The sequence below is a fragment of the Dermacentor albipictus genome, chromosome 4, assembly GCF_038994185.2.
Source record: "Dermacentor albipictus isolate Rhodes 1998 colony chromosome 4, USDA_Dalb.pri_finalv2, whole genome shotgun sequence".
NCBI classification, from domain to species: domain Eukaryota; kingdom Metazoa; phylum Arthropoda; class Arachnida; order Ixodida; family Ixodidae; genus Dermacentor; species Dermacentor albipictus.
In genome coordinates, this window is record NC_091824.1 from 120,015,135 (window position 1) to 120,040,163 (window position 25,029).

The 25,029-nt window shown below is 48.9% G+C and overlaps 2 protein-coding genes and 1 long non-coding RNA gene across 11 annotated transcripts in view; 2 read left to right on the forward strand and 1 right to left on the reverse strand.

Annotated features, from left to right (window-relative positions):
• Positions 1–7,776, forward strand: part of LOC135916053 (connectin-like) — a 193,800-nt gene extending 186,024 nt beyond the window's left edge. For 3 of the 5 annotated variants that reach the window (XM_070537526.1, XM_070537527.1, XM_065449230.1), the window contains 2 exons: positions 2,431–3,407; positions 6,872–7,776. In XM_070537526.1, the coding sequence (XP_070393627.1) occupies positions 2,438–3,407; positions 6,872–7,437 (1,536 nt within the window). In that variant the 5' untranslated portion in view covers positions 2,431–2,437 and the 3' untranslated portion in view covers positions 7,438–7,776. Of the gene's footprint in view, positions 1–2,205; positions 2,305–2,430; positions 3,408–6,871 lie in introns of those variants that run through there. The other 2 variants (XM_070537525.1, XM_070537524.1) reach the window with 2 other exon arrangements.
• A 277-nt stretch (positions 7,777–8,053) lies between these two features.
• LOC135916026 (uncharacterized) lies at positions 8,054–15,578 on the reverse strand. 4 transcript variants are annotated; one of them, XR_010568816.1, is made up of 5 exons: positions 15,358–15,578; positions 15,144–15,232; positions 13,748–13,911; positions 11,419–11,522; positions 8,054–8,167 (listed from the first exon to the last, which is right to left on the reverse strand). It is a non-coding gene; the product is annotated as an uncharacterized lncRNA (long non-coding RNA). The 4 variants fall into 4 exon arrangements; XR_010568814.1 differs by lacking the exon at positions 15,144–15,232 and having other exon boundaries at positions 15,358–15,574; XR_010568817.1 differs by lacking the exons at positions 8,054–8,167; positions 15,144–15,232 and adding an exon at positions 8,179–9,036 and having other exon boundaries at positions 15,358–15,576.
• Positions 15,579–15,779: 201 nt separating this feature from the next.
• Positions 15,780–24,555, forward strand: LOC135916027 (solute carrier family 2, facilitated glucose transporter member 8-like). Of its 2 annotated transcripts, none has more exons than XM_065449232.1 (6): positions 15,780–15,935; positions 16,953–17,274; positions 18,724–18,947; positions 20,734–21,008; positions 22,554–22,826; positions 23,966–24,555. In XM_065449232.1, the coding sequence occupies exons 1-6, from the start codon at positions 15,927–15,929 to the stop codon at positions 24,312–24,314; spliced, it is 1,452 nt and encodes a 483-aa protein (XP_065305304.1). In that variant the 5' UTR covers positions 15,780–15,926; the 3' UTR covers positions 24,315–24,555. The 2 variants fall into 2 exon arrangements, with proteins under 2 accessions (XP_065305304.1, XP_065305305.1); XM_065449233.1 differs by having other exon boundaries at positions 15,801–15,935; positions 16,916–17,274.
• The last annotated feature ends 474 nt before the right edge of the window (positions 24,556–25,029 follow it).

Sequence of the window (25,029 nt, forward strand, 5' to 3'; positions counted from 1 at the left end):
AGGAGAACAAGCATGGGTGCTGTAAGTGCAGCTCTCGTATAAAAGAAACATTTTTTTTATTGATTTTAAGTTGACAAAAAAAAAGAACCAGTTAACCGGAATGAGCCGTTGGGCTACTCACGCTGTGCTTGTGACGTTCTGAAAAAAGTTCGTAAAGCATGCTGTCATGTGTTACTTATACGTTCCCCGATTGACGTTTCGCACCACCGCACAACGCACCGTTCGAAACGTGTCAACGAACATAAACGCCAACGAACGTGAACAACATCTAGTGACTGAAGTGGCAACAGGCCGCTAACTGTGGGCCCTTTTCCGGAGCATTACAGCAGACGCCGTGCCGCTGGGTCCGTGGGCGTCAGTACGGACCAGATGGCGACGAGGTGGAGAGGGCCAAGCGTCCGTCGCACGAGTATAGTCTCCGCTCCGCTAGCTCCAGCTGCGGCTTCCGGATGCTAAGCACACGCCGGCCGAAACTGCGCTCTCTCGCCGAGCTGTTGACCCTCGCTTGAGATGGCATGACCTCCGCTACGCCCGCCACAGCTCCAACGTGCGCCACCCGACACACACACACACACACACACACACACACACACACACACACACACACACACACACACACACACACACACACACACACACACACACACACACACACACACACACACACACGCACACACACACACACACGCACGCACGCACGCACGCGCATAAACGCGTGCGCACCGGTCCACTCTTGTCCTGCCTGCTACGTTTTGTTGGGGGGCTGCGTTGGCAATCCAGCGGCACTTATACCAAAGGGAGAGGAGGTCGAGCACGGCGGGCCGCCTGCCCCTTGGACGAAGTCTACTTCGGGGATGGGTGGGTGGGCGATAAACGGCGTATTTGAGGAGCGATTCTCGGCGCTGCTGGGTCGCTGCGCGTATAAGCCGTGCGTTCTCATGGCAGCGGGCGCTGCCCAATTCCGAAAGAATGTTGCTTGCGTTATAGCTCCGGATGGCGAGCATCGGAGTGTCGCAACGTCGGCCGGCGTTTTTGGCTTTATGGGATGCCATGGTTCGTGACTTCATGGTGCACGCGCTTGTTATTTTAACTCTAAGGAATTGTTTGTACAGTGCGAACGCGGCGTGAGATCCGCCAAAAATATAGCTTTAACAGGCACAAGGAAGCACGCCGACTCAGTGAAACCAATACACCGTAAGCAAAGCGGCGTGCTTTCTTATGGTCTGTAGGTGCTGCGGTAAAATTACTGCTTCATCTTGCCCTGCTCCTAAAGAGAACGCACTTAGAATGATGTAGCTGTAAAAGAGCATTCAGCTGTACTTCGCATATGTTCAGTTGAGCCTGATAAACATGCGTGTAATGGACTTTCTCATTTATGCTAATAATCCATCTAAAGTACTGTCATGTTAATGGATTTCAAAGCGAGGTGCAAGTGTCTTCCTTTGCATGACAGCTCGAAACGGAAGCTTTGATATGTCATAGAGGGTGCGCATGGACGTCATTGAGGCCGACATATTGTTCTACAGCCGGTATTGTGAAAAACTGCGCTTCACGTCGGTCCGCTTATCTCTAGTAGCACAGCGGAAAATGTGAATAAGGGAACAGTATACGGAATTGACGTCACGTGAGTACTCATAAAAAGAGAGTGTCAAGTGACAGATGGAAAATACTTTGGGTGGTGCATTTTGCGCCGTACTGCATAGGTGCTTTAGTTTTTAGTCTGTCGTTGCTGTTAAATGTGTTGTTGATGGCTTGTGGGCTCGCCATCGCGATTCTACGCGGCCTGTGAAGAGAAACAACAGGAAATCAAGTCTAGCACTTTATAGCCGGTCAACAAAAGATAACAATAGCATCTGATACAGGGCAGAACATAACAGAAGCCAGCGTACAGTCATTATCTAAACAACGCTAATCTGTGTATCGCGACTGACTCTTGCGTTTTAAAATAGGAGCCTGTTCGTAATTAAAAGTATGCGAACCGCTGAGGCACCTTCGTCAGTGGCCGCCACATTTGACGTATGACCTGATTGCGATTTAGTGTCAGCAAGCATTGACGCATGCTTCTCATTCCTCGCAATAAAGACAGAAGTGTCTGCGACAGTGTATGCACGTTAGAGAGTAAATACTTGGAACGGCACATTTCGGCTGAGATTCTACAGCGCTGTCATAGCGCAGCGCCAAATCAACTCATTGAAGCTGCGGGACTCGAGACCGAAAATATGCGACAAACACATACAAATACGATTTGGTTCTCATCTGGTGGTGTCAAGGAATGTTTGCCTACGAAACGTCACGGTGGGCACTGTATGTTTACTCACTTTCGCTCAATGATGTTGTCATGTTACTGTCTTTGAGGAACGGTTAGAATTTCTGGTAGTTCGTGATGGCACCGCTTGTTCCTGAGAGTTCCTTGCTTTTTTGCTTTTGCAGCCTCTGCATGACCACATGCATTATCCTATCCGTCGCTGGCGCCAACGCGGCGGACGTGGTGCCAAACCTCTGCCGCCTCATGGACCAGCCTCTGTACTGCCGGTGCAACGTCGAGGACTTCGCGGACGACGCCACGGACGTGTTCTGCTACGTCACCAGGCCGATAACGCCGGACCACGCTGTGTTCCACTCTTTTCAAGGTCACGCGTCCGTCGTTTCATTGGCCTTCAACGCGTTCAACCTCGAGCACAAACTGTCTTTCGTGCCCTCTGGCGCCCTGAGACACTGTTCTCGGCTGGAGCGACTGAAGTTCACGCACTCAGACTTGGGCGCACTGAAGACACATTCTTTCTACAACCTCACAAGGCTAGCATGGCTTTCACTGGATTCGAACGCCATAACGATCCTGGAGAGAGAATGCATCGCCGACCTGCCGCGTCTAAAGAGGCTCGAACTTGGTGACAACAGTTTGACTGCTGTTCCAGCCGGATCCTTCCGTAGTCTGCCGGCCCTAACGCATGTCTATCTCGAGCGAAACGGGATCAGGGACATCGAGGACTGCGCATTCGAGGAGTTTTCCAACGTCAGAGAACTGGACCTGAGCGACAACGCCATCGAGAGCCTCACCGAGCAAACATTCAAGGGCCTTTCGCGGGCGATACGGCTCGATCTGTTTCGCAACAAGATCACAAGGCTCGGAGCGCGGGTGTTCGGCGCGATGCCCATGCTCGTCGAGCTCGACCTCAAGTACAATGGCGTTGCCGAGGTGGACCCGTTGGCTTTCGACGGCCTGCCGCAGCTGAACATCATCTACTTGGCGTACAACCGGCTTCGCACCCTTCCCGCCCAGTTGTTCATGGGTGCTCCCAGCCTGCTGAGTGTAGACCTCTCGCAGAACGAGCTGCTCACGCTTACCTGGAGGACTGTTCAAGACTTGAGGAAGATCGACGCCGAGTCCTTCCACATGGGCCTCGCGGGTAAGCATGCTCGGTGGCATCTCGAACGCATTTGAGGATCGCTATACTGTGTGCAGTTTCAAATAAATGTCAGTAGAAAGAAAATTGTAGAATACTTAAGTGAAAGCTTAGGAAATGAAAATCCGGCTTACTATATATAGACTTAGTGCGCTAACTTTAAATGTGACATAGGCTCGTTTGATTGTTTAGCTCCGGCATTAACATGTAGGAATTAATGCTGCAAAATTGATATTAACCTGTTCTCGATCGCTATTATTATCTTTATTATTATTATTATTATTATTATTATTATTATTATTATTATTATTATTATTATTATTATTATTACTCAGTGGGCGTAGCCAGGCTTATTATGCTGCTATTATTATTATTATTATTATTCAACAGCGGCATGTCTTGGCAACATCACATGGCGTTTTTGTGTGGCAAACTACGTAGTGTTGCATATTTACTTTTCAACATAAAGGGTTTAGTACCTCTACCAGTCAAGAAAATTATAGTGCATGCACTAGCGTACAGTGTGCTGAGGTATGGGAACGATCATCGCCATTTGTACAGAGCACTGGAAAAATCGGATTGATAAACTACTAAAAAATATATTAAGAAATGTGGCTTATGGTACTACACTTAACGACAATAATATTTTTCAGGAATTAGGATTTTGCACATTGGAGGATTTATTTACCAGAACTGTTATTATGCGGCATAATTGGAACGATGAATTCAAAGAGGCATACGATGCACCTCGATTGTTAAGAAATAAAGAACGTTTTAAGGTACCCTATTACACTACTAAGTATGGTGAAGCGAGAAGAAGTGTATACATCCCAAAAATATTTAACGGTTTGGCCGATGAATTCTTCTTGGCAACTTCGAAAAAACAATTGAGGAAATTATTGATGAAACGTTGAAATTTAGTCCTGATCTTTACTTAAGTTGTTTATGTGTTTCTCTTTATTTACTATGTCATTGTCTGTTAACGGGTAATACTACCAAACATTCTCAAAGTTGAAAAAAAAAACGTGTTATTATGTAAATGTCTACCTTTTCACTTTTTATGTAAATATTTAACCACATCGCTGTACCGACTCTGCCGGGCCTAGTCGCACAAGTCCTCGCAGACTTAGACACGCACGTTTCTTTGTTTTGCTTTTGGATGTGTGTCAATAAATATTATTATTATGATTATTATTATTATGATGATTATTATTATTTGATATGAAAACGTACGTACGATGGAGAGAAAGGGAAAAAGTTCGGCAGCATGTTGCACTCCTGTTACACGTGAAGGCGGAAGCCTGCTGCGAGCTTCGGCCTCCTCTCTACGTTGCCGTATTGCATTGTCGCGTTGTTGCTTTCGCAGTTCGGCTTCTTTGGCTCGTTTTCGATGCCTAGCTGCGGCTTCGCGCGCTCGTGTTGACCCTTTTCGCGGCGATCCCGTGGGCGCTACCATGTTTGGTCACGTGGTGACGCGTCCATTGCTTGCCTCAAACAAATGCCTCCATCGCCTCCGCGTTTACAATTGGTGTGTATGATGCCGGTGCGGCTTAGCAAACCTGTGTTTCGGGAGATATCGTAGGCGGTCACTGGGTGGACGACACGAAGCTTTGGCCACAGCTATAGAGAACATGCAAAAGCGCTTTGGAAGCTGATTAAGCTATGCGCAAATGGCGCGACCAGCGCATATTGGCGCTTGTTTTAAAAGCGAGGCTAAATATGTATTCCAAGCTATCCAGACTTACCGCTCATGAATTGAATCAGGATTAGTGTGTTTTACTTCTCGTTCTTTATTTGGCAAACATTTTGAAGCAGCGGCTTGTCACATTTACGACTCAGTAAATTTACTTGGTGCGGTCAATATCTGATTATTCCTGCCTAAACGCTAGCGGGTGCGCTCAGTTCCGATAGATTTGTCCTTGCTGTGTACAAGGCTTGAAACGTAGCCGTTTTGTACATTTTATTACCTTGTAGCAAAGATGTATTATCGCTAGTAACTCGCTTGCTTTTGTGGACCGTCACGAAACATTCAGCGTCGACCATTCATGCGCCAGCAGTGTAGTCCGTCATTTATTGTGTGTATATCGTGCACATATATTCAAGTGTGCGCCCATTCACATATTGTCATGTTAGCGATAGAGTGGGCGTAAGATTACGTACCCGTTGTGGTAAGCGCGTGTATATATATACTGTGCGCGAAATTTACTATGACCAGCAACTGCCGCTACTCCATTTGTCATTGTTTAACGAGCAGTACTCACTCTTGCCGAGGTTCCGGGGCTGAAGCACTTTCTTTGAAAGTTAGCGATACAATGCTGGCGGACGGGCGAAATTCTGCATCCTCTAAGAAAGCCGTGTATCTCGAAGGGCTGTTGACACGTACGGACAGTTGCAGCAACGGTCCGCGAACTTGGCTACACTCATTCCATTCCCGAACATACCAGTCACTATTTTCGCAGCCAGCGACTGCACACGTCAATCCACATGATTCAATCCGGCATGATTGGAGCACGGTGCGTGAGCGAAAATTCAGTTGCGTTTACGACAGCTGATCGCACGGAAGCATGGGTGGAAGCAGCAATGGTTTCATATTCGTGCGCTGTCGTTGAGGCGACGTGCGGCACGTTGCCGAAAGCGCCATCTCGTTTCTCTAGAACAAACTGCTCCGCGAAAAGGGTCAATAGTGGGGTCATACTCGCGCCAACGACGTTTCTCTTCGACTTTACGTTGCATCCTCTCGTCAGGAGATAGTAGCACTCGTGGTCGAACGCCTTGCTCCCGCCGCTTCGCACGTAGCACCTCGTTGCTAGCGTGGCGAGCATCCTCGGCCATAACATAATTCCTAAGGGGATATGCAGTGCTTTATTGATGGTTCGTGTGCTTGTTTTGAGCTTGTTCTTTATTGAAACGTGCGCCGTTCTGTGTTGTTGTATTGGTTATTTCAATGAATGTACGCACTGTTCCCTTCACTATGCCGAGAGCATGTAGCCTATGATTTAAGGGAGTATGAGCCATATTTTTTTGTTTGCTTACAGGGGTATGAACCATTGCATATTTGCTTGCTTATAGGAGTACGAGCAATTGCTGCTGATGATATTCTTGTACCCCTCGACTAGACACCGCGTTGTTTAGGTATGAGGCATTGCAACGAGCCGCTTAAGGCTTTCTCCTTAATAAGAGAGAAAGCGGGCTGGAAACTGCTACAGAAAGGAGCGTAACGCTTCCTCTTTAGGGAGCAGTTGATAGAGACACAGAAGTTGAATAAAAAAGGAAAGGAACTAAATAGGAAAGAAGAAGCAGGGGATGACGGGTCATAAAGACAAAAGTAAAGCAACGACAAAGTATAGAGTGTAGTAGTTGAAACAGAAAACGAAAACGCGGGCCGCATCAATTACGGAAGAACATAAATATAACAAGAAGTTAAACTCAGTTTAACAGTGTTTAACTCGCAGTCACCTTATGCGCAGGGAACAAGTTCATCTGTGATTGCGGTCTGGACTGGGTGCAGCGGCTGGAGAATGCCACGCGGAACGACAAGTTCCGGCGCGAACTGCGAGACATCACCTGCTGCTTCGCCGATGGGCCAGCGGCGACGAGTAGCCCGAGCTGCGGAGCGAAAGTGGCCGCGCTAAATCTCACGTCGATGCAGTGCCACGAGGAGTTCGAACCGCCAGAGCTGCCACCAGCGCGACGTTATGACACGGACAAGAAATGGACAGAATCTAGAGGCACGCTGGAGGACGCGGACGCCTCCTACGCCGGAAGCAAGATCGGCCGGACGCATCCAGTGTCCGAAGTCAAGCGGGAAGACGACGATGACCCTACGAGGCCAGCAGGGAAGGCGGGAGAAGTGACCATCAAGGACGTGGAGGCGACCTTGAGTTACCCGAAGGCTGCTGCTGCCAGCGAAGTTGTGTCCAGGCGCAGTAGTCTGAGGAACTCTGCCATGGCGGTGTTCCGATGCTGCCTGGAAGACATCGTCTCGCGTCTTTTTCTCTGTGTACTCCTCACGTTTATGAAGGGGATGTTCTGACAAGCACAGCAAAAGTGTCGCCAAAGTGTGACACTGGTTGTGTTACGTGCTTTATGCAGTGCGCAACCAGACCAGCTCGATATCACAAAATGTTGAAGGAGCCACCGAGAGACGACGGAGGCGCTCAGGGTGATAGCGATTACGGGCGTGGGATGATGAGTTACGAAATTTCTTACCAGCCAAATCCGATTAGTCGGAAGGGTTCATAAGGTTCCACAAAAAAGAAACAAAGCGCTGCGTTCCACATACAAGTACTCGACAATCTAAGTGGTATACCAACTAGTCCTCGATTCTCTTCTGGCAGAATCTTACGAACTCTGCGAACAGGGGTTCGCATGCGTAATTTATATTTTCATATTTCGTGATTAATGTGCGCGATGCTAACGCACTCAGCAAGGCTAGGTATGTGGCATACAAGGTAAACGTGTCTCACAGTTTATGGTCTGGTTTTCTTGCAGGCCTCTAGGGCTGGTTAATTTTGAAGACCATTTTATTCTGTTCTTGATACAAGCTCAAGGTGGTCTACATCCGGAAATCTTGGCTGTTCTCGCGAAGCATTTGGGCCTAACATTCACCTGTTGTCGGCAAATACGTTTGCGAAAGAAGAAAACAAACATAGGATTCTTTTTACATATGTTTGCAAGATAGCACGGAAGCTATAAATATATGACGACCACCATGGTAGCGGCCACAGCTGTTTGTACGTCGCTTGGCCTGGCCCGGTGGTCCCCTGAAGAGATAACAAAGGGAAATATTAAATCTAGCCTCAGTGACAGATTACGACCATGAAATCCTCCTTGTCAGCATCTCTCGTGTTCCCCTTAAAGTGTTCCAGAAAGAAAAGGGAAAGGGAAACGGTTCATCAGCCAGCTCAAGTTCCCTATTCTAAATTGTCATTCTTGCCAAATATTTATTCCTGTTAATGTGTCTCCGAGTTTGTTGGAGGAAGGGTAAGCGAACCTGTGGTTTACTAGCCACAATTATAAAATACGCGACGTTGTTTTAGCGGTCGGGAGACACCCAACGGTGGACCGAGCGTAAAGCTAATATAACCTCTTCTTCAATCAGCTCGAGCCCGCTGGGTTAAGCTTGCGGCACACAGACAGCTCCATCTTAAAAAAAAGGCAAACAACAAATCAGTTAAGCTAATTATCACCATACCTACCACTGGGAACAATATAGAAGTCTCTCTTCCTCTCTGGAACATGGCACATTATTTTTGGAGAGGCTTCAACACTTGACGCATTGAGGAAGTACGTCAATAAATGTGGCCGCAGTGACGAAGCCGTAGTTTATGACGCATTTACGCGCCTGTGTAGCAAGCATGTTCGGCAATAAATTGGCGCAGCTACTTCTCAAGTGCTACGAAAAAGACTTCACAGGAAATTCACACCGATAAACGCAGAAATGCCTCGCCTTTCTTGTAATAGACGTTCGTGGTAATTGAAATCTACTTAAATTGTTCCCAGGTGCAGCCTGTAGCAGCGTCAACAGAACCGTGAATTAGCCGAACGTCGTGTCCTTATTTCACATGATTTCGATTCACACAGTAGCAACCTCAAATTGCACGATTCTTCTTGATCAGCATGGAGTCACTCGCTGCAGAAAAGTACACACACAAAATTTTAAGGAGCGTTAAACTAGTCGAGAGATGACAGCGCACTTTACACAAGTTGTTCTAGCAAGTGCCACATGCACAATATAGGTGCTAGAAAAAAGAATAAATTCATTTGATGTGACGAGCTGAATAAAGATACAGAATGTACTTTAGCGGAGGTCACGATGAAAGGCAAGATGCTGTAAGTACTAAATCTTCCTAGTCATTTTCTCTATCAATACCTACACGCGACACAAAGCAAAGAAGTCAGGTCCGTGAACACTGCTTGATAATAATCACAGGCACACCGTCACGCACTAAAGTACACAATTGGGCCATATATCATCGGCGCATCTAACACAGAGCACGGTTGGCTACGTGCGTTAGAAGTGAGAGCGCGTCATATAAAATGGCAGCGGTGCAAGGAGTTCATTTGCGCATGCGCGTTTCACCGGAAGGCCTCCGCGAACGCCGGCAGGTGTCTCAGCGGCGCGTTGCACAAGGACTCGTCGTTTGTTTTCGACACGCCCTCACACTTGTTGTAGCATAGGGCGATGAAGAGCAGCTGCATTGCGCTGTATACGCTTCCAGGCCAGCGAGTGACCGATCAGACGCGGCCACACTCCTGTACGCCTCCACTAACGCACCCAATCCGAAAGCTTCCGGCCCGAAGGCAATGCCCGCGTCGTCGCTCCCCGGGTCCGCGAACGGGTCTCCGCGCAGGCAATCCAGCAGGACGTTGACCGGCGTTGCCGATTCCGGGTCAGCCGCGTGAGCGTCGATGAGAAGCCCGCCAAGCGCGCGACTGACTATGGCCCCGAGGCCGCCGTAGTTGAGGGCATCCGTCATGTCGGCTTCGAACATGGGGAAAGACAAAGCGTAGGGCAGGAACTGGAAGTCTCGGCCGTCGGGCCATGTTAGGTAGTAGCGGAGCTTGCTTGCCGAGTAAAGCGTGGCGGTTGCTAAGCCTGCGGTGTCGCTCCCCAGCTGCGCCACCTTTTGCCGTTACGTACGAACGAGTCGGTCGTCATGTCCGGCTGCTGGCCAAGTGGTACCACTGCAGTGTCGTTGGCAGAGGCGGCGACGTAGCGAAACACCGCCGCCAGGGATGTCCAGTCGGAGATGACCGTGACGTTTGGGTTGAAGTACGTCCAGTTGGAAAGCCGGCTACGGAACGCCTCGCGAACGGACAAAGTAATCTCTCGGACGTACGCGCCGGCGCTGCTCTGATAGATGTCCTCGACTCCTTCGTTGGAAAGCAACGCCTGAGCACCGGAGAGTGACATGGCGCGACTGAGGCAAAAGGCTCCGTGATAGGCTCGAGTTCTGCTAGAGCTCCTGGCGTAGTAGTTCTCTACGAGTTCCTGGTTGGCGTAAAGAGCGGCCACCTGCACCGTGCACCAGGAGAGGAAAAAGTGCAACCTGCTTTCTCCCAGATGTGCCCAAAGCTGCAGGACTGCCGCCACGTAGAGCCGAGCGGTGGTTGTGACGTTTACGCTGCCGATAAGTTTAGGCTTAAGTCTGGCCAGGCAGTCCGTCCAGCGGCTGTCGGAGATGGGCGCGCGGGTCGACTTCGCAATGTCTTGCACTGGCGACGGAGTGCTGTCGCGTACTACGTAAGCGGTATGGTGCGCGGCGAGCTCTTCCAGTGCTTCGATTTCGACGCCGGTCGTGTTGTAGTAGCCGACCGTTGGCGGAAAGCAACACTTTCATTTATATGTATATGTTGGTCAAACTCGCCGGACGGTGAGGCCTAAATTGTCACATCACTCATGGGAGTCTGCTTAGGGCGTTACGGTCATGATCTTCGGCAGTTAAGTTACGGCTTTCTGGGTAATATTGGCCTGGATTCCTTGCGCTGCAGAAATTATCAGTAACCTCTCTGCATGTCTACAATCTTCTATGGAGTCGTCGGATGACAGACTTCAAGTCTTGCATTAGGATCATTCGTCTGACTCTCAGTTAAATTGTTAATTAGCGTAATTTACGCAGTTACTTTTATAATTACTACGTCCAGTCATATTCAACAGTATGCCTTTATCTTAAATGCAATATCGAGGAAATTGCCTAATTATCCCGTATGTTCTACATATATGAAGAGACTAGATAGCATTTTCTGAGACATCCTGTACATACGCGAAAATTGGCAAAGTGGATGAAGTTTAACAAACAAGCTTCCCCATTGGTGCTGGCTACACTTTGTTTGCTGAAGTGTAACTCATGACTGGCAAACGACTACCGAAAAAAGATATGCTCCCATGTTGCCGCTAAATTGGTTACAAGTTGCTAGATTACCATAACTGTCACTGATCAAGTCAGTCAGATGCGACCGCTTGAGTATACAAGTGTGGAGGTGACTGACAACAGACATGTACTTAGCTCACCTGGCCTGTAACCGGTTGTCGCCTGCCTTGCTTTAATGCGCCGGCTGCTGGTGACAGAGGTGGAGATAATGCCGCCAGCGGGCTGGAAACCACGTCTGATGACTCTGGATTAGAACGTAAGTGGAGAGATGGAGTGCTCACTGTTGAAGCGTGAGTGTGTGGACATAAATTTCGCAGTGTTGCAACATACCCGCGACAAACCTTCACACGCCTTTATCCAACTGTGAACACTGCATATCAACATTCGCTTTTCTTCTAAACCTGTTCCCGCAATGATAGCCTCGCGCAGAGTAGCCACTGGTAACAAGTAGACGACGTGCAAGAATACTGAAGAATCACAGCTGCATGTGGCGGTGTTCTGGTGTTTTTCGTGTATCACCAGTCAATAACAAAATACACTCACTCACTGCGATAAAGGAACGTATTCGCGAATACTCCTAGGTCTCCTGAAGCTGCTGAGCCGTACACCCAAATTACGCCATGCACTATAGACACAAACGACGTGACCCTCTGGATGGGTACGGACTAGCTCGGGGGAATGCGAGATACCCTGCCATTGGCAGCGGACAGGGTAAACCAATATGCAAAGCAGAGTGGACTTGTCTACTCGCCACATGTGTCTGAGTTTCTTGTGGTCCGGCGGCGCGGCACTAAAGAGGATGAAGACAACATATAAGTCACCCTAAAGGAACCTATCATAAAGCCCTGCAAATCTCTCAGCATCCTGGGGCTTCTCATACAAGCTGATGCAAAATGCGACCAGGTGATCCGACGCCTCTCCAGGATGACGGAGCAGCTGTTACACATGATGCTGAAACTTGCGAACGGACTCCAAGAAATAAAAGAAAATGTTACCATCCGCCTCGTTAAGGCCTTCATCCTCCTTAGGGTGACTTATGAAGCGCCGTACGTGGTACTGATGAAGACCGACACGCGCAAACTAAACATCTTCATCTGAAAAGCCACAAAGCGAGCCCTTTGTCTCCATACGAGTCCAACCAGACCAAAAAGTCGCTAAGCGCATATTGGCAAGTGAAACATCCTTCTAGACGTCAAACAACCCAAATACTTCCTAAGGGGTGACGTCAAGTCATGCACCCCCCACCCCCGCCCCCTTACCCAGAGAGATGCACTTTGCCCATTACCAAGGGCGTCGCGCAGCATGATCCAAGGCGCTGGACAACCGGTCATTTGAGGAGATCGTTTACAGAAATGCGGCCGCATTCAGAAGAGCCAAAGTCGTCGGGGTGATGACAAAGACGGACCACCTCGTTGGAGCCACCATGACAGATGAAACAGCTCAGGAAGCAGAGGAAGAAGACGTAGCACTAGTCCTCACACAGACTAAGGCAACAGTGATATTAACTGCCTCCCAAGAAGTGTTCAGGAGCTTTACGGCTGGGTGGCACCGACGTCTCATCGCATGCTAAGAGACAAGCTGCCAGACAGAATTGCCGAAATAGTGTGGACATTCACTCACGGTTCCCTAGAGTGCAACGAACTATCCCACTGTAAGGTCCGAGAACTCATCGGCCAAGCCATGGAGGACACAAAAGAGATAACACCGCTGACAATACACCAGGAAATCATCCGACATTACACGCTCAATCGCAGAACACTCACGCCACCACACTCACAGCTCACGGAGACGCAAGAGACAGCTGCAGTTCAACACCGTTCCCACATCCAACGAGGCTACGCCTCCTGTTCCCAACTCAATACGTCAATGCTGCGAACAGCTAGGAACACTAGGGCACATTATCATCGAATGCAAAGAAGAACTACCCGTCCCCTCCAGCCAGTAGCACTGGGAGACGTTACTGTCCAGGTCGCGCCTCTCACATCAGATCGTGCTGATTCAGAGGGCGGTCGTAGCAAAGAAGGCACATGGATCCCCGTGAAAAGGGAGCCTCTCCTGCAAGACCATTCTTTTGCTCCCAATGAAGATGTGTTTTGCCTCTCTCAGCACCAAAAAATAATAATGTATGAAAAGCTCTGAAGTTATTCACGGCAATGATCATATGTAACTAAGCAGTCATAGCGAAAAAAAGAGTAAAGCTTATATGAACCATACTAAATTCGCGGGGGTTTGCTAGATCGAGTTTGCGTCAACCGAATTAAAAAAAAAGAACCGTTTCTTTTAACTGATGTAATCATTGTTCCTATGGGCCGCAAACCAATGTTGGCGCAGACGCTTCCTTTATCCCGCAGTTGTGTGTAGGCTAATTCGTTTTAATGCGAGCAGTATGGGCGCACGCAAATTTATCACTCTTGATTTAGACTTCTCCGCTCGGTTTTCATTTCTCCACCGCGTTACAGATGCCCTCACCAACGAGAGCATCTTGAGGAGTGGGTGGAGGAACCGGTGGAGTGGCCGGTGGCTCCTTTCTCTCTCTCTTCTCAGGGTAGACTCCACCGTGCTTCTTTTCACCATGTTTCTTCATGGTCGACGTAGAGTAGCCAGTCTGGGAACGGGTAGGCACGCGTTGGCGTCTGTAAATAGAAACAACTATGTCACTTCAACGGAATTCGCGAAGTCTTTAAGGCACAAGCCTGCAACTCTTTCACGCTAAACTTGATGAAACCGCACGTTGTCAGGTTTAAGGTAACAGTCGTGCCGGCTGTTATGCTTTGCAGTACATCTTAAAGGATAAATTCATAGCTTATGGTGGTGACCAGGCTTCATATTCTATATGACGCCTGGCGTAGCAGAACACTAAGACAAAAAGTCTGCCGCTGTATAAAGTTGTTGACTCGTATGGTGAAATCATTATTAACATCAAACCGCTTATAGCAGCTTGACTCTTGAATGAAGGAAAAAAAAAGATATAATCATAACGAACACGTTTTGGCCTCTTTCTTTTAGAAGAGTCGAACAACGTAAGAACACTTCTAATGCAATATTGTCAAAAGATGTGGCCGCAGGCGCTGCTGTTCTCATACTTTTTCCAAAATAGCCTAACCTGCACCAGATGTCTTTTTTAACTTATGCATGAATGTGACTAACAAGATGAATTAAAGGAGGTTCATGCTTTCTGCGGGAGAAACATTGGTAACGATTGATGTTGACGATAGCGGTCAAATTACGTAATAAATTATCACAGTCGTATTAAGGGCATCGCTCCTTTCCCTTAACTGCGAGAGTAAAGCCGGCTTAATTATTGTGGGAGTGATAGTTTAGGGGTATATGTCTCGACAGGCTACCTCACACAGCGAGGCAAGTAATTTTGTTTATTACAAACGAAGTTGTCGAAACAAGTAGTAAGCATCAACTCTGGCTGGGAAAACGTAAAAAAAATTGGCCAAGCGGCTATTTGACGTTTGTACGAAACGAAGGCAATATTAAAATCATGAAACCGAGATGAGTGTCCATCAACAACTCAAAAGGGATTAAAAGTTATGTATTGTAACTGACTGCTGAATGCTGGCGCCGCCTCGTATCAGGAGACAATAAAGCCCAGGCCTCGTTTTGGGTTTGGCGACGCATTGCGTTCTAAACAGCCGACCTGTGTAGTCATACGAGTCATCATATCCGAGCACATAAAATGTTGTAACGGTATTCTAGAACACCTCCGGAATACGAGACCGCCTTTTGACTCTGACGGCTTAAGAGCCTTAATTCTTACAAGAATGGGACGTAGGCCATGAAGCATCACCACCATTTTATGCGAAATCATATGGACACACTGAACGAGTGGCGCAAACTGTCGAATCTATATGCTTACGAAGCTTTCCTCTGAAGTCAAAGGACATATGCCCGCAGTACAGCTCCTGACTTCGGGTTTCGTGGCGTATTCGCTTCTCATTCGTCAACCTGTGTGAACATGTGTATCACTAGATCCGATTACACAAACAAAAATAAAAGCCGCAAGTTGTCCTCGCAGTAAGTACCCGCATACCGCTTTGCGGTAGTTTGCGTTGTCAGAATGTGCAACTTACGGAGACATAGGCGGAACGGCACCGTTCGTCCGGCAACTTGGGGAACTCGAGCCGGCACAAATCGTAGAGAGATTCCTGCTGTATGAAAACCGGGAAACAGCGCAGCAGGAGAAAGCTAACATTGATTCTTGTTCTTGTTCCCAAGTGAGTGGCGCAACCCACCTGGATTCGAAGATGCAACCAATGCAGCCGTTTTCTTCTTCGACTCGCGCCTCGTGACGCATACGCGGGTGCTCGGCGCAGCTCTTCTTCTTCTTGTCCTCCGGACGTGTGGCTCATAGCAACTGTGGGGGATTGGACAAGACTCAGGTGGATAAGGTTTGACGAATAACGAAATAACTACCCTCTAATAATTTTATAACCACTTGCCACTGAGCCCTTCCTCTGAAGTGGATAAGCGTCAATACTGGCCAGCAAGAAAAAGATGAACAACCAATTCACGTGAGCCACGTGGCAACGATTCATCAACATCGACAAGAAAGATTCACGCGCCGAAGAAGGCGAAGAAGCTAGCGGGGAATCAGCTGCGTTTCCTACTGTTCTCCGGTCACGCTGGCTTCAGAGAGAAAATGCCGCGCGTAAGTGTCGCTTTTCTTTTCTCGCGGTGAGCTTAGGCTAAAAATTCCATGACTCGGACGAGACTAGCTCGGTAACAATATTTGTTGAAGCCCCAATTCGTCGCTTTCTAGTACATTAGCAAGCGTGTCGTATATCATAGGAGGGCAGTTTCTCTATGGTTAAAAAATTATGGGGTTTTACGTGCCAAAACCACTTTCTGATTATGAGGCACGCCGTAGTGGAGGACTCCGGAAATTCCGACCACCTGGGGTTCTTTAACGTGCACCTAAATCTAAGTACACGGGTGTTTTCGCATTTCGCCGCCATCGAAATGCGGCCGCCGTGGCCGGGATTCGATCCCGCGACCTCGTGCTCAGCAGCCTAACACCATAGCCACTGAGCAACCAGGGCGGGTTCCTCTATCGTCAGTCAGCTTATAGCTGACGAACACAAATAGCGGTGAAGCAACGCTGAGGGTTTTCAGTCACTCTGACATTGTGCCCTTGCGCCGTGATACAAAACATACACATTTACAGAACATGGTTAGGAGCGCAGTCAGTGGCGTAGCTAGGTCGTCTGGCACCCGGGGCCCATAGGTCGCGCATACGACACAAAACTAAAGAGCGACGCAGATACGCGCAACACGGCGCTACATTAAATAACGTCTATAATTCCGGGATCAGAGCTATACACGTGCTACACACATCCTCGTTAGGTGTCACTGACCACATAGTGCTCCCAGGATGCTCTGAGCACGTGATCAGTGACGCACCTATAGCGAGCTGGTACATGTAGCTTTGTTTGCTCTTCGATGCGTATTTTTTTTTGTTTCTATTAGTAATATTAGTTCCGCTGCTTTATTTGTCTCGCTTCTGTCATGTTACTGGGTCGTGTAGTTCTAGCCGAGCCTTCGTTGCGGCTTTTTTGACCGTGGACCTCAGCATCATCCCGGATGTTGTAACGAAAGCCTGAATTCGTCGCCGAATACGACTCCTCGCAGCGCGTCGAGCGACCGTTCGCTGGGTGCCTCCCCGCAGGAGCAGCCGCCGGCCCAGCAACAAGCGGCGGGCTCGCCCGTCAACGCCGCCATGGACGCGCTGCGTCGCTGGCGTCCCGCGATCAGGGGGGCCACGCCCACGGCTGCCCCGGACGACCCAGCCGCCGGGGGTCGCCACGAGCGCGCCATGATGGTCACCCTGCTGGTCAACATGTCGGCGGGCACGGCACTGGGCTACGCGTCCGCGTCCATGCCTCGCATCGAGCTCGAGCCCTGGTACACCCTGCCGCCCGGCGCGCCCCAGAACCAGTGGGTCGGCGACGTCCTGCTGCTCGGCGCGGTCGCTGGAGCGCTGGTCTCCGGTGAGCCGGCGCTGCGGACGACAGCTCGAATCCAATTATGAGAGACCCCGGATAAACGGATTATGTGCCTCTATGTCGAACACGCGAAACTTACTGACCGATACCAAGTAACTCGTTCGTAATGAACTGGACGTTGGATGTGGAACTCGAGGCGTCCTTCCGGGCCATCGGCCCGTCGCGTTTTGCTTCTTGGACTCACTTTCTGCCATAGGTGCGGTGAGCCGGTACCGTGCCGACATAGAGAGGCAAGTGGACTGGAGCCGGTCTACCCAATCCCGCATATTGAGAACGCCATTCTCAGTGATGCCGAGAAACAGTTCGAAGCAGAGGCAAAAATTACTGCCTGCTATACTCCTAGCGCTGTTCCCAATAAATCGATTTCTTCCTCGCTTATTTCTTACACTGGAGACAAAACATCCGTACATAACTAACGCATCACACATGTTCGCTCAAATTCGTTATAGGTGAGTTTGGGCACGTGCAATTATCTAATACATCGAATAATCCTTGGTGCATAAGCCTGTTTGTTATAAACGGGCTCGACTGCATTAGGCACCCAGTGCTTAAATTTGGATTGCCAACAGCCTAACACGCAGCCTAACGAGCGGAGAGAACAGTATTCAGTAGGACAGGCTGCATTTTCGCCTCGGTAGATTCACTGCTCATATTGAAGCACATGTGTCTGACCTGAGTGGGAAATGGCGCGCTAAAACATATACGAGCCCACGCGATCCTTGGAATGCGCATGCGCATGAAACGAGTTTAGCTGGACCTGTCGGGCCTCAAGTACGTAGATGATACTTAAAATATCGTACCATCTACGTGGCCTCCATACTGCGCGGCATTAAAAGACTTAGATAGGCTATAGTTTATCACTGGCTTGATGGAACATGGTTATAACGGCGCGTTTTGAGGACAGGACACAGAAAGAATGCACAGAGGACAGTCGCCGATCCGATCTATTAAATGCACAGAGGATCGGCGAGTGTCCTCTGTGCATTCTTTCTGTGCCTTGTCCTCAAAACGCGCCGTTATAACCATGCACGGCATTAGCATAACTTAGTAGGGCTCAAGTATGCTTAGTTTAAACGGCAGCGCTCCTAAAGCATGATCACCACGCGAAGCACGCAAAAGCGAAAATGAGATAGAATAATGGTGAAACAAAATATTTACTATATAGACTGCTTGCGATGTTTGACTTGCATGGTATAACACTCGTTGTAAGTAACACAGCTTCGCTGTTAGACCATCTCCGCGGACTGGAAGGTGCGGTGATCTTTTTATTTTTGTTTTTGTTGCAGCAAGCACATGTCTCAGCCTGGTGCGAATATTTGGTCCCTCATGTAATTGTTCTTAAGGCGGGCTAGCCCGGGCCTCAATAAAGCAAACTTCTAATTACCCAGTGTGTACACATTTGCTTTCCCGATTTCTCGCGTGACACACTTACAGGGCTCCTGATCCACCTGCTGGGCCACAGGAGAACGTTGCTGCTGTCCGCCTTCGGCATAATCAACGCTTGGGTATGCATCATCGTGTCCAACAGCGTCATCATGCTGCTCATCGGCCGCGTAACATGCGGCATCTGGCTCGGCGTCTCCACCAACTCCGTGAGCCTGTACATCTGCGATGTGGCTCCTCCCGCAAAGAGGGCCTTCTTTGGCGGGCTCACCGAGGTGCGCGGGGCCGTTTTACGCTGACACCCTAAACGCGGGGTGCAAATTAAGTTTCTCTGTGCTTAAACTAGGTCTTTCGATTGTGATTGGTTTCAAATCCTGCGATCTGCCATCTTCTCGAATCGAACTCTCTGTGGCAATGAGGTGAAAGGCTACAGGGGACGGAGCTTCTGTACATGTGTGTACGTCGCCAAGTATAGGCCGGCAGACTCTGACAGCCGCTTTGAATCAGCGTAGCCCGGTACTTGCAACGGTGTCGCATTTGCCCAAACGCGGAAGAGAAAAAAGCGGTTAATAATAAAATATTGCAATGCTCTTTTCAATATGTGAAATGCAATAAATAATATGTTTGTTCTCTGTTCAACTCACGCGAATGATTCACTGCTCATATTGAAGCACATGTGTCTGACCTGATGGGAAATGGCTCTGTGGCAATGAGGTGAAAGGCTACAGGGGACGGAGCTTCTGTACATGTGTGTACGTCGCCAAGTATAGGCCGGCAGACTGTGACAGCCACTTTGAATCAGCGTAGCCTGGTACTTGCAACGGTTTCGCATTTGCCCAAACGCGGAAGAGAAAAAGTGGTAAATAACAAAATATTGCAATGCTCTTTCCAATATATGAAATGCAATAAATAATATGTTTGTTCTCTGTTAAACTCACGCGAACGATGTTGCACTGTATTCAGGAACGCTCTTTATTGTGGGTGCTGTGATTTCGTAGCTTTCTCTTCATGGCCACAGAAAGTTGCTCGTAAGTATAGCCTCCTGGCTGGCAGATAAGAGACCAACTCGGATAGGCATTGTTCTCGGATTGTGTTCCTGAACCAGGATCAACTACTTCATTTGTAGCTTCGTGCTACTGTCCTGTGGATGATGATATTTCGCTTTTACCCTAACTATGTGGGCGCATGAATATTGAACTTTCGAATACGAATAGAATGGTATTTGTTTTTTTATTCTTATGCTATTCGAAGTAATCGAATGTTCCCTTCTTTTTGAAAGTAAGCGATAACAAAACTCATTGGAGTCTCGGGGGAAAAACAGTGATGCGCCTAGTGACCGTTTCGATTATTCTAATAGAGGGAGCGGTGTTTGTTGCACAGGTATACCATCTCTTGAGCGAACTCATGGTACAGATAATCTCTAGTCAATGATTTCCAGTCACTTCAACGAGGACACTGAGCTTTAGGCAGCCTTTGTCAGCCATTGCCTCTTTAGGCAGCCATTGCCTCTATTTGGGCTAAGTGGTGTGGAAGAACTTCGAAGGGAAAACTGGGCACGGCTTGGAGGAACCTTAACTTTGCGTACTTATTCTTAGACATTAATCATTTCATAGAAAAAGTAAACAGAGTAAGCGATTAGGCGCCTTTATTTAACCCTAACTGAAGAACAGAAGAATGTGTGAAATTTTAAACAACGAGAAAATAAAGTTGCACATAAATTCATGAAAAATTCATAAAGAAGGTTGCTTCTTATAAATCCAGGAGTCTCGAGTAGACTGACTTGCCATTCGACGTGGACCTTTGTTTATAGGCCTCGTCGTCTGGACTACAGAGAGATACTCCCTTGACGGCTTTCTGCCTTTGACAGTTAATGTTTCGGCACTCTCACAAAATGCGCTTCTCACCTTTTTTTTTTTTGCGTGTGCACTTTATAAGATGCTCCCATCTTTTCTGTTTTAGGCATTGTTTTAGACATTTGTTTTAGACAAAGTTCGCATGTAACTCGCATATCTCAGGCCTAAAGGCGCTTTGAGTCATCTGGCCCGTCTGCATCGCCTACAGGTGGCCGTGAGCTTGGGCATGCTAGCGGCCTACGTTCTGGGTAGTGCTGCGTGGCAGATGTCGGCGGTCGTGTTCACCCTGACGCCGGTGTCAGTCTTTGCGCTGCACAACCACATCGTCGAGGACCCACGCTGGTTTTCGGCCAAAGGCCGCTACCGTGACTCAAACACCGCCATGGTGCGGCTTTACGGAGACGACGTGCCCACCGACTTCAGGTACAGCAGGACGGGAGAGGAATCGAACGTCTCGACAGTCGGCCGACAGAAGGTGGCCAGGTGGGTAGCGACTAAAGGACGCACTTGTCTTCACTGCTGCAACGGTAGAGAACGTAGCAGAGCTGATAAGGTACTGTAGGGCACCAAATTTGAGCGTTTGGGCGAGATGGTCCTCCACTACCAAGGTTAGCCGGCTCAACAGACACGGACAAACAAGAATAAAGACTCCAGGCGCTGAACAAACGACTGAAACGTTATTTTCCAGGGAGCGGTATAAATACACTTCGCACAAAGTAAAAAGAAGTAGGGACAACAGAGCGAAGGCCCACAAAAATGCAGTCTGCTCAGGATTTCGCCGCACGTCTAGACCTCTTCATTTCTAGGCCCTTTCACGCGGCTACCTTCCCACGAACCACACCAGCACAGTATGTCTCGCAGAGATCGGTTATACTGCCATAGGAATTCGCGTTTATTACTTGACAAGGACACCACGAAGCATAAATGCAAGTTTGTACCTGCAATCACACAAACACCCTACCTGCATTAGTTTATTTGGTGTTTCAAAATTGCCATTTTTTTGTGTTTCACGGAAATTTCTTTCAGGCTAGGAAGAAAAAATACCTCTGCTTTTACGCAGCAAGTGTTGAGCAATTAATAGCTCGGTCGGCATTCACTTATTGACACTTTTGCTCTGAATTTAATATTTTAGAAGATGATTGATTATTAATAACTAATGACATAATTAGGCGAATTGCAAAAGAAAATATTCCGACTTGCTCCAAGCGACGGCGATCAAGGTTATCTTGGTTCGGTACAGCTACGCTACGTGCCACTTGCGTATTGGGACACATGGTATAACCACTGCATGTTGACCAACAACGAGTAAGCACGCCTTTATTACGTGTAATAAGTAAATTAATTTCTACACAAAATTTGAACATGTGAGGTATAACTCTAAAGCACATTGGCCTCTTAATATTATAGCGCATTGGATTTAATGAATTCTTTTATTCATTGGCTTGCTTTCATTTAGCTATTTAGGTATCTGCCACTGGGCGAGTACTCATTTTCTTTGCCCATCTTCCAGAATTGTTTTGTAGCCCTGCGGCGCAAAGGGCAGAGAATCTTTAACGGTAGTAAGGTATTTGCACCACAATTGCGGTGCGTAAATCACCATTCTTCTCGTGGCAAGTGTCATGTACCGCCTTTGTCCTCGTGAAGTCACAGCGTATAGGTCTCGCACTGGGTGCATCTGCCTGATTTGCCGTTTTCGTTTCGGTAAAACCTTGGAGCCGTATCTTGCGTGAACATAATAAAATTGCACGGGAATAAAGCTGTCATTTTCTTGCTGGATAACCATGCATATTGCACGAGTTTGCACGCTTGCACTGAATAAAAGTAAACACAATTGTTCGCATATCCGTTAGTTGTCTCCGATCTAACACACACCGTTGACTAAAGCTTTGCTTCAGATGAATTCTGATTCTTTCTTTAGTCGTGGTGTCCACGGCACCGTATACGCGTTCCTTGCTTATTAGCTCAGCGCGTAGGCAAGAAAGGCAGCTGATTGCTACTTGTCCACTCGTGCACACTGACCCTCCGCAGGAAGCTGTCGGTGTGCGTGCTGCTGAACCTGCTGCAGAACCTGTCGTGCGCGCAGCTCGTGCTCCTGCACGCCGTGCAGGCGGTGGGCCCCCTGATAGACGTCACGTCGCCGCAGGAGTCGGCCTGCCTGGTTCTCGCCATGCACGTCACCTGCACGACCCTGTTCGCCGCCCTGACCCGCTGCATCGGCCGTCGGCAGCTGCTCATCGTCTCGGCAGTGCTGGCCGCCGGCGTCCTGTCCGGCTTGCGTCCGTTCGATCACGTCGTCATCAGGTTAGGTCGCCCATCGCGCAACCCCGACGAGCCCGAAACGAAGTGCGGGAAGGGGGAGGGTTGGTGATCCACGTTAAGAAGCAGACGGAGAACGGACGTACAAAACGTCGTTTGGACTATTACTCTAGCGTTGTGAAAGTTCGGTTGCAACACCGTTGCTTTGGTGCCGTATCGCCAGAATTCGATCGATTCGACCAAACAACAACAACAACAACAACAACAACAACAACAACAACAACAACAACAACAACAACAACAACAACAACAACAACAACAACAACAACAACAACAACAACAACAACAACAACAACAACAACAACAACAACAACAACAACAACAACAACAACAACAACAACAACAACAACAACAACAACAACAAAGCAAAAATGACGACAACGCTTAGCTTAAAAGGTGCACAACACATTCTGGAACAGTTTCATAGAAAGCTGTATCTCGCGAACACCATCGTCATTCAAGGCTAAACTACACGTACGCTTGCCGGCGCCCGCAAGCTCGCGCCGGCGCGCCTTGTGTTATCCGCGCCTCAGGATGAATTGCGGTTTGAACCTACGAGACGTGTGTCAGTTCGCGCCCACTTGATTAACTATTTTCGCCTCGGTAGACGTCGTTTCGTATTTTTGTTAGGCAGCCAGAGCACCGACATTTGTCTGAAGATATCTGAGCTCGATATATGAGTGCGAGATTCCGCGCGCCAGCAAACGTACGTGTAGTTTGGTTTAACAAAACTTGTTGCTGAGCTAGTCGATTTATGACTAGAAAACAAAGGCTATGGCGCTAAGCAGGCGAGGGCGAAGTGAGACACAAACGTATGCGCGCCCGCATGTGTCGTTTGTCTCACTTCTTTCACGTCTGCTTAGCGCCGCAACCTTTGTTTTTAAGTGTTGAGTCTTTAGGGTTCAAGACACAGCAACGCCTGAACGAGCGTATGGTGGGGACTCGGAGAGATAGGACAGGTGACGAGAGGAGAAATGAGGATGAGGTGATTCGCCGGCGAATTCGTACACGTTTTCTATGAGGGTGCGTTTGCCGCCGCTTCCTTGATCTGCCGCTGACTGCAACTTGAGCTAACAGTTTCGTTCAGTGCTCGTTTTTTAAGGCGAACCCGCTCGCCCGTGCAGCCGGTGGTTGCCCGGTCCGGCCAGTGGGACCAGGTGGGAAGTCATGGGCTCCGCCTGCATGCTGGTGCTGGCCTACTCGGTGGGCCTGTGCCACGTGCCTTCGCTGGTGGTCGGCGAGCTGCTGCCCCTGAAGCGGTGGCGCTACCTGAGCTCCTCTCTCCTCTGGGTTTGGCGCTGGCTGGTCGCCTTCGTGATGGTCCACTTCGACAAGGAGCTGCTGAGGGCCGGCGACTCCAGGAGCATGTCGTTGGCGTTCGGCTTGGCGGTGCTGCTGGTCGCCGCGGCCACTGTTCCCTTCGTGCCGGAGACCGAGGGCCGCACGTTGGCCGCCATTCACCGCGACGAGTGACGAAGCGACCCGGCGCGGGTCTTATTCCCCGCCGACGCTGCGTCAGCCTGTCGCAATGATTAGTTTCACTTCGTGCCTGCTCACCGAACTTTATTAACTGTGCCTTACGGATAGAAAACGATTGTATTGTGCCTTTTTCTTTCACGTATTTTGTATTTACGGACTATGCTGCGCATTCGAACCATGTCACCTGTTCTTTCGTCAGCACGTCAAAACATTGTAGCGCTTTGTCAGGCTTCCACGTACGCGTTCTATATTTTAGCAGTGGTCACTGTAACGTACAGTCTTGGTCAAAAAACTTTAACCCGCTATGAACAGCCGGGGAGCAGCTGCGCTCCGCTATCGCGGCGCTGCCATCGTCGGCGCGCGCCTCTGCTCGCTTGCGTCGAGTATAGAGAGGGCGAGGAAAGCATGGCTCTTACTCTCAAGCGTCGTTTGATAACAGCGCTCGTGAAAAACTAGTGCGGCGAGCGCGGCGCGAACGCGACGGCGGCGAAGCGGAAGCCACCCGACCGGCGAGCATGCCGTTTGCAGCGTATGCTCGATGAGAAGGCGGGGGTCTCTGGCGACCGCTGTCACACAATTTGGCAATTCTGAGTATCGTAATCATCAGTTATTGTTTTCCGGTATCAAAGTAAAGGAACAGCGCTACGAATAGTCCTGCACATGCTCGAACACGGGCACATTGCGAGGATCGTAGCTAAAATCTGAATTC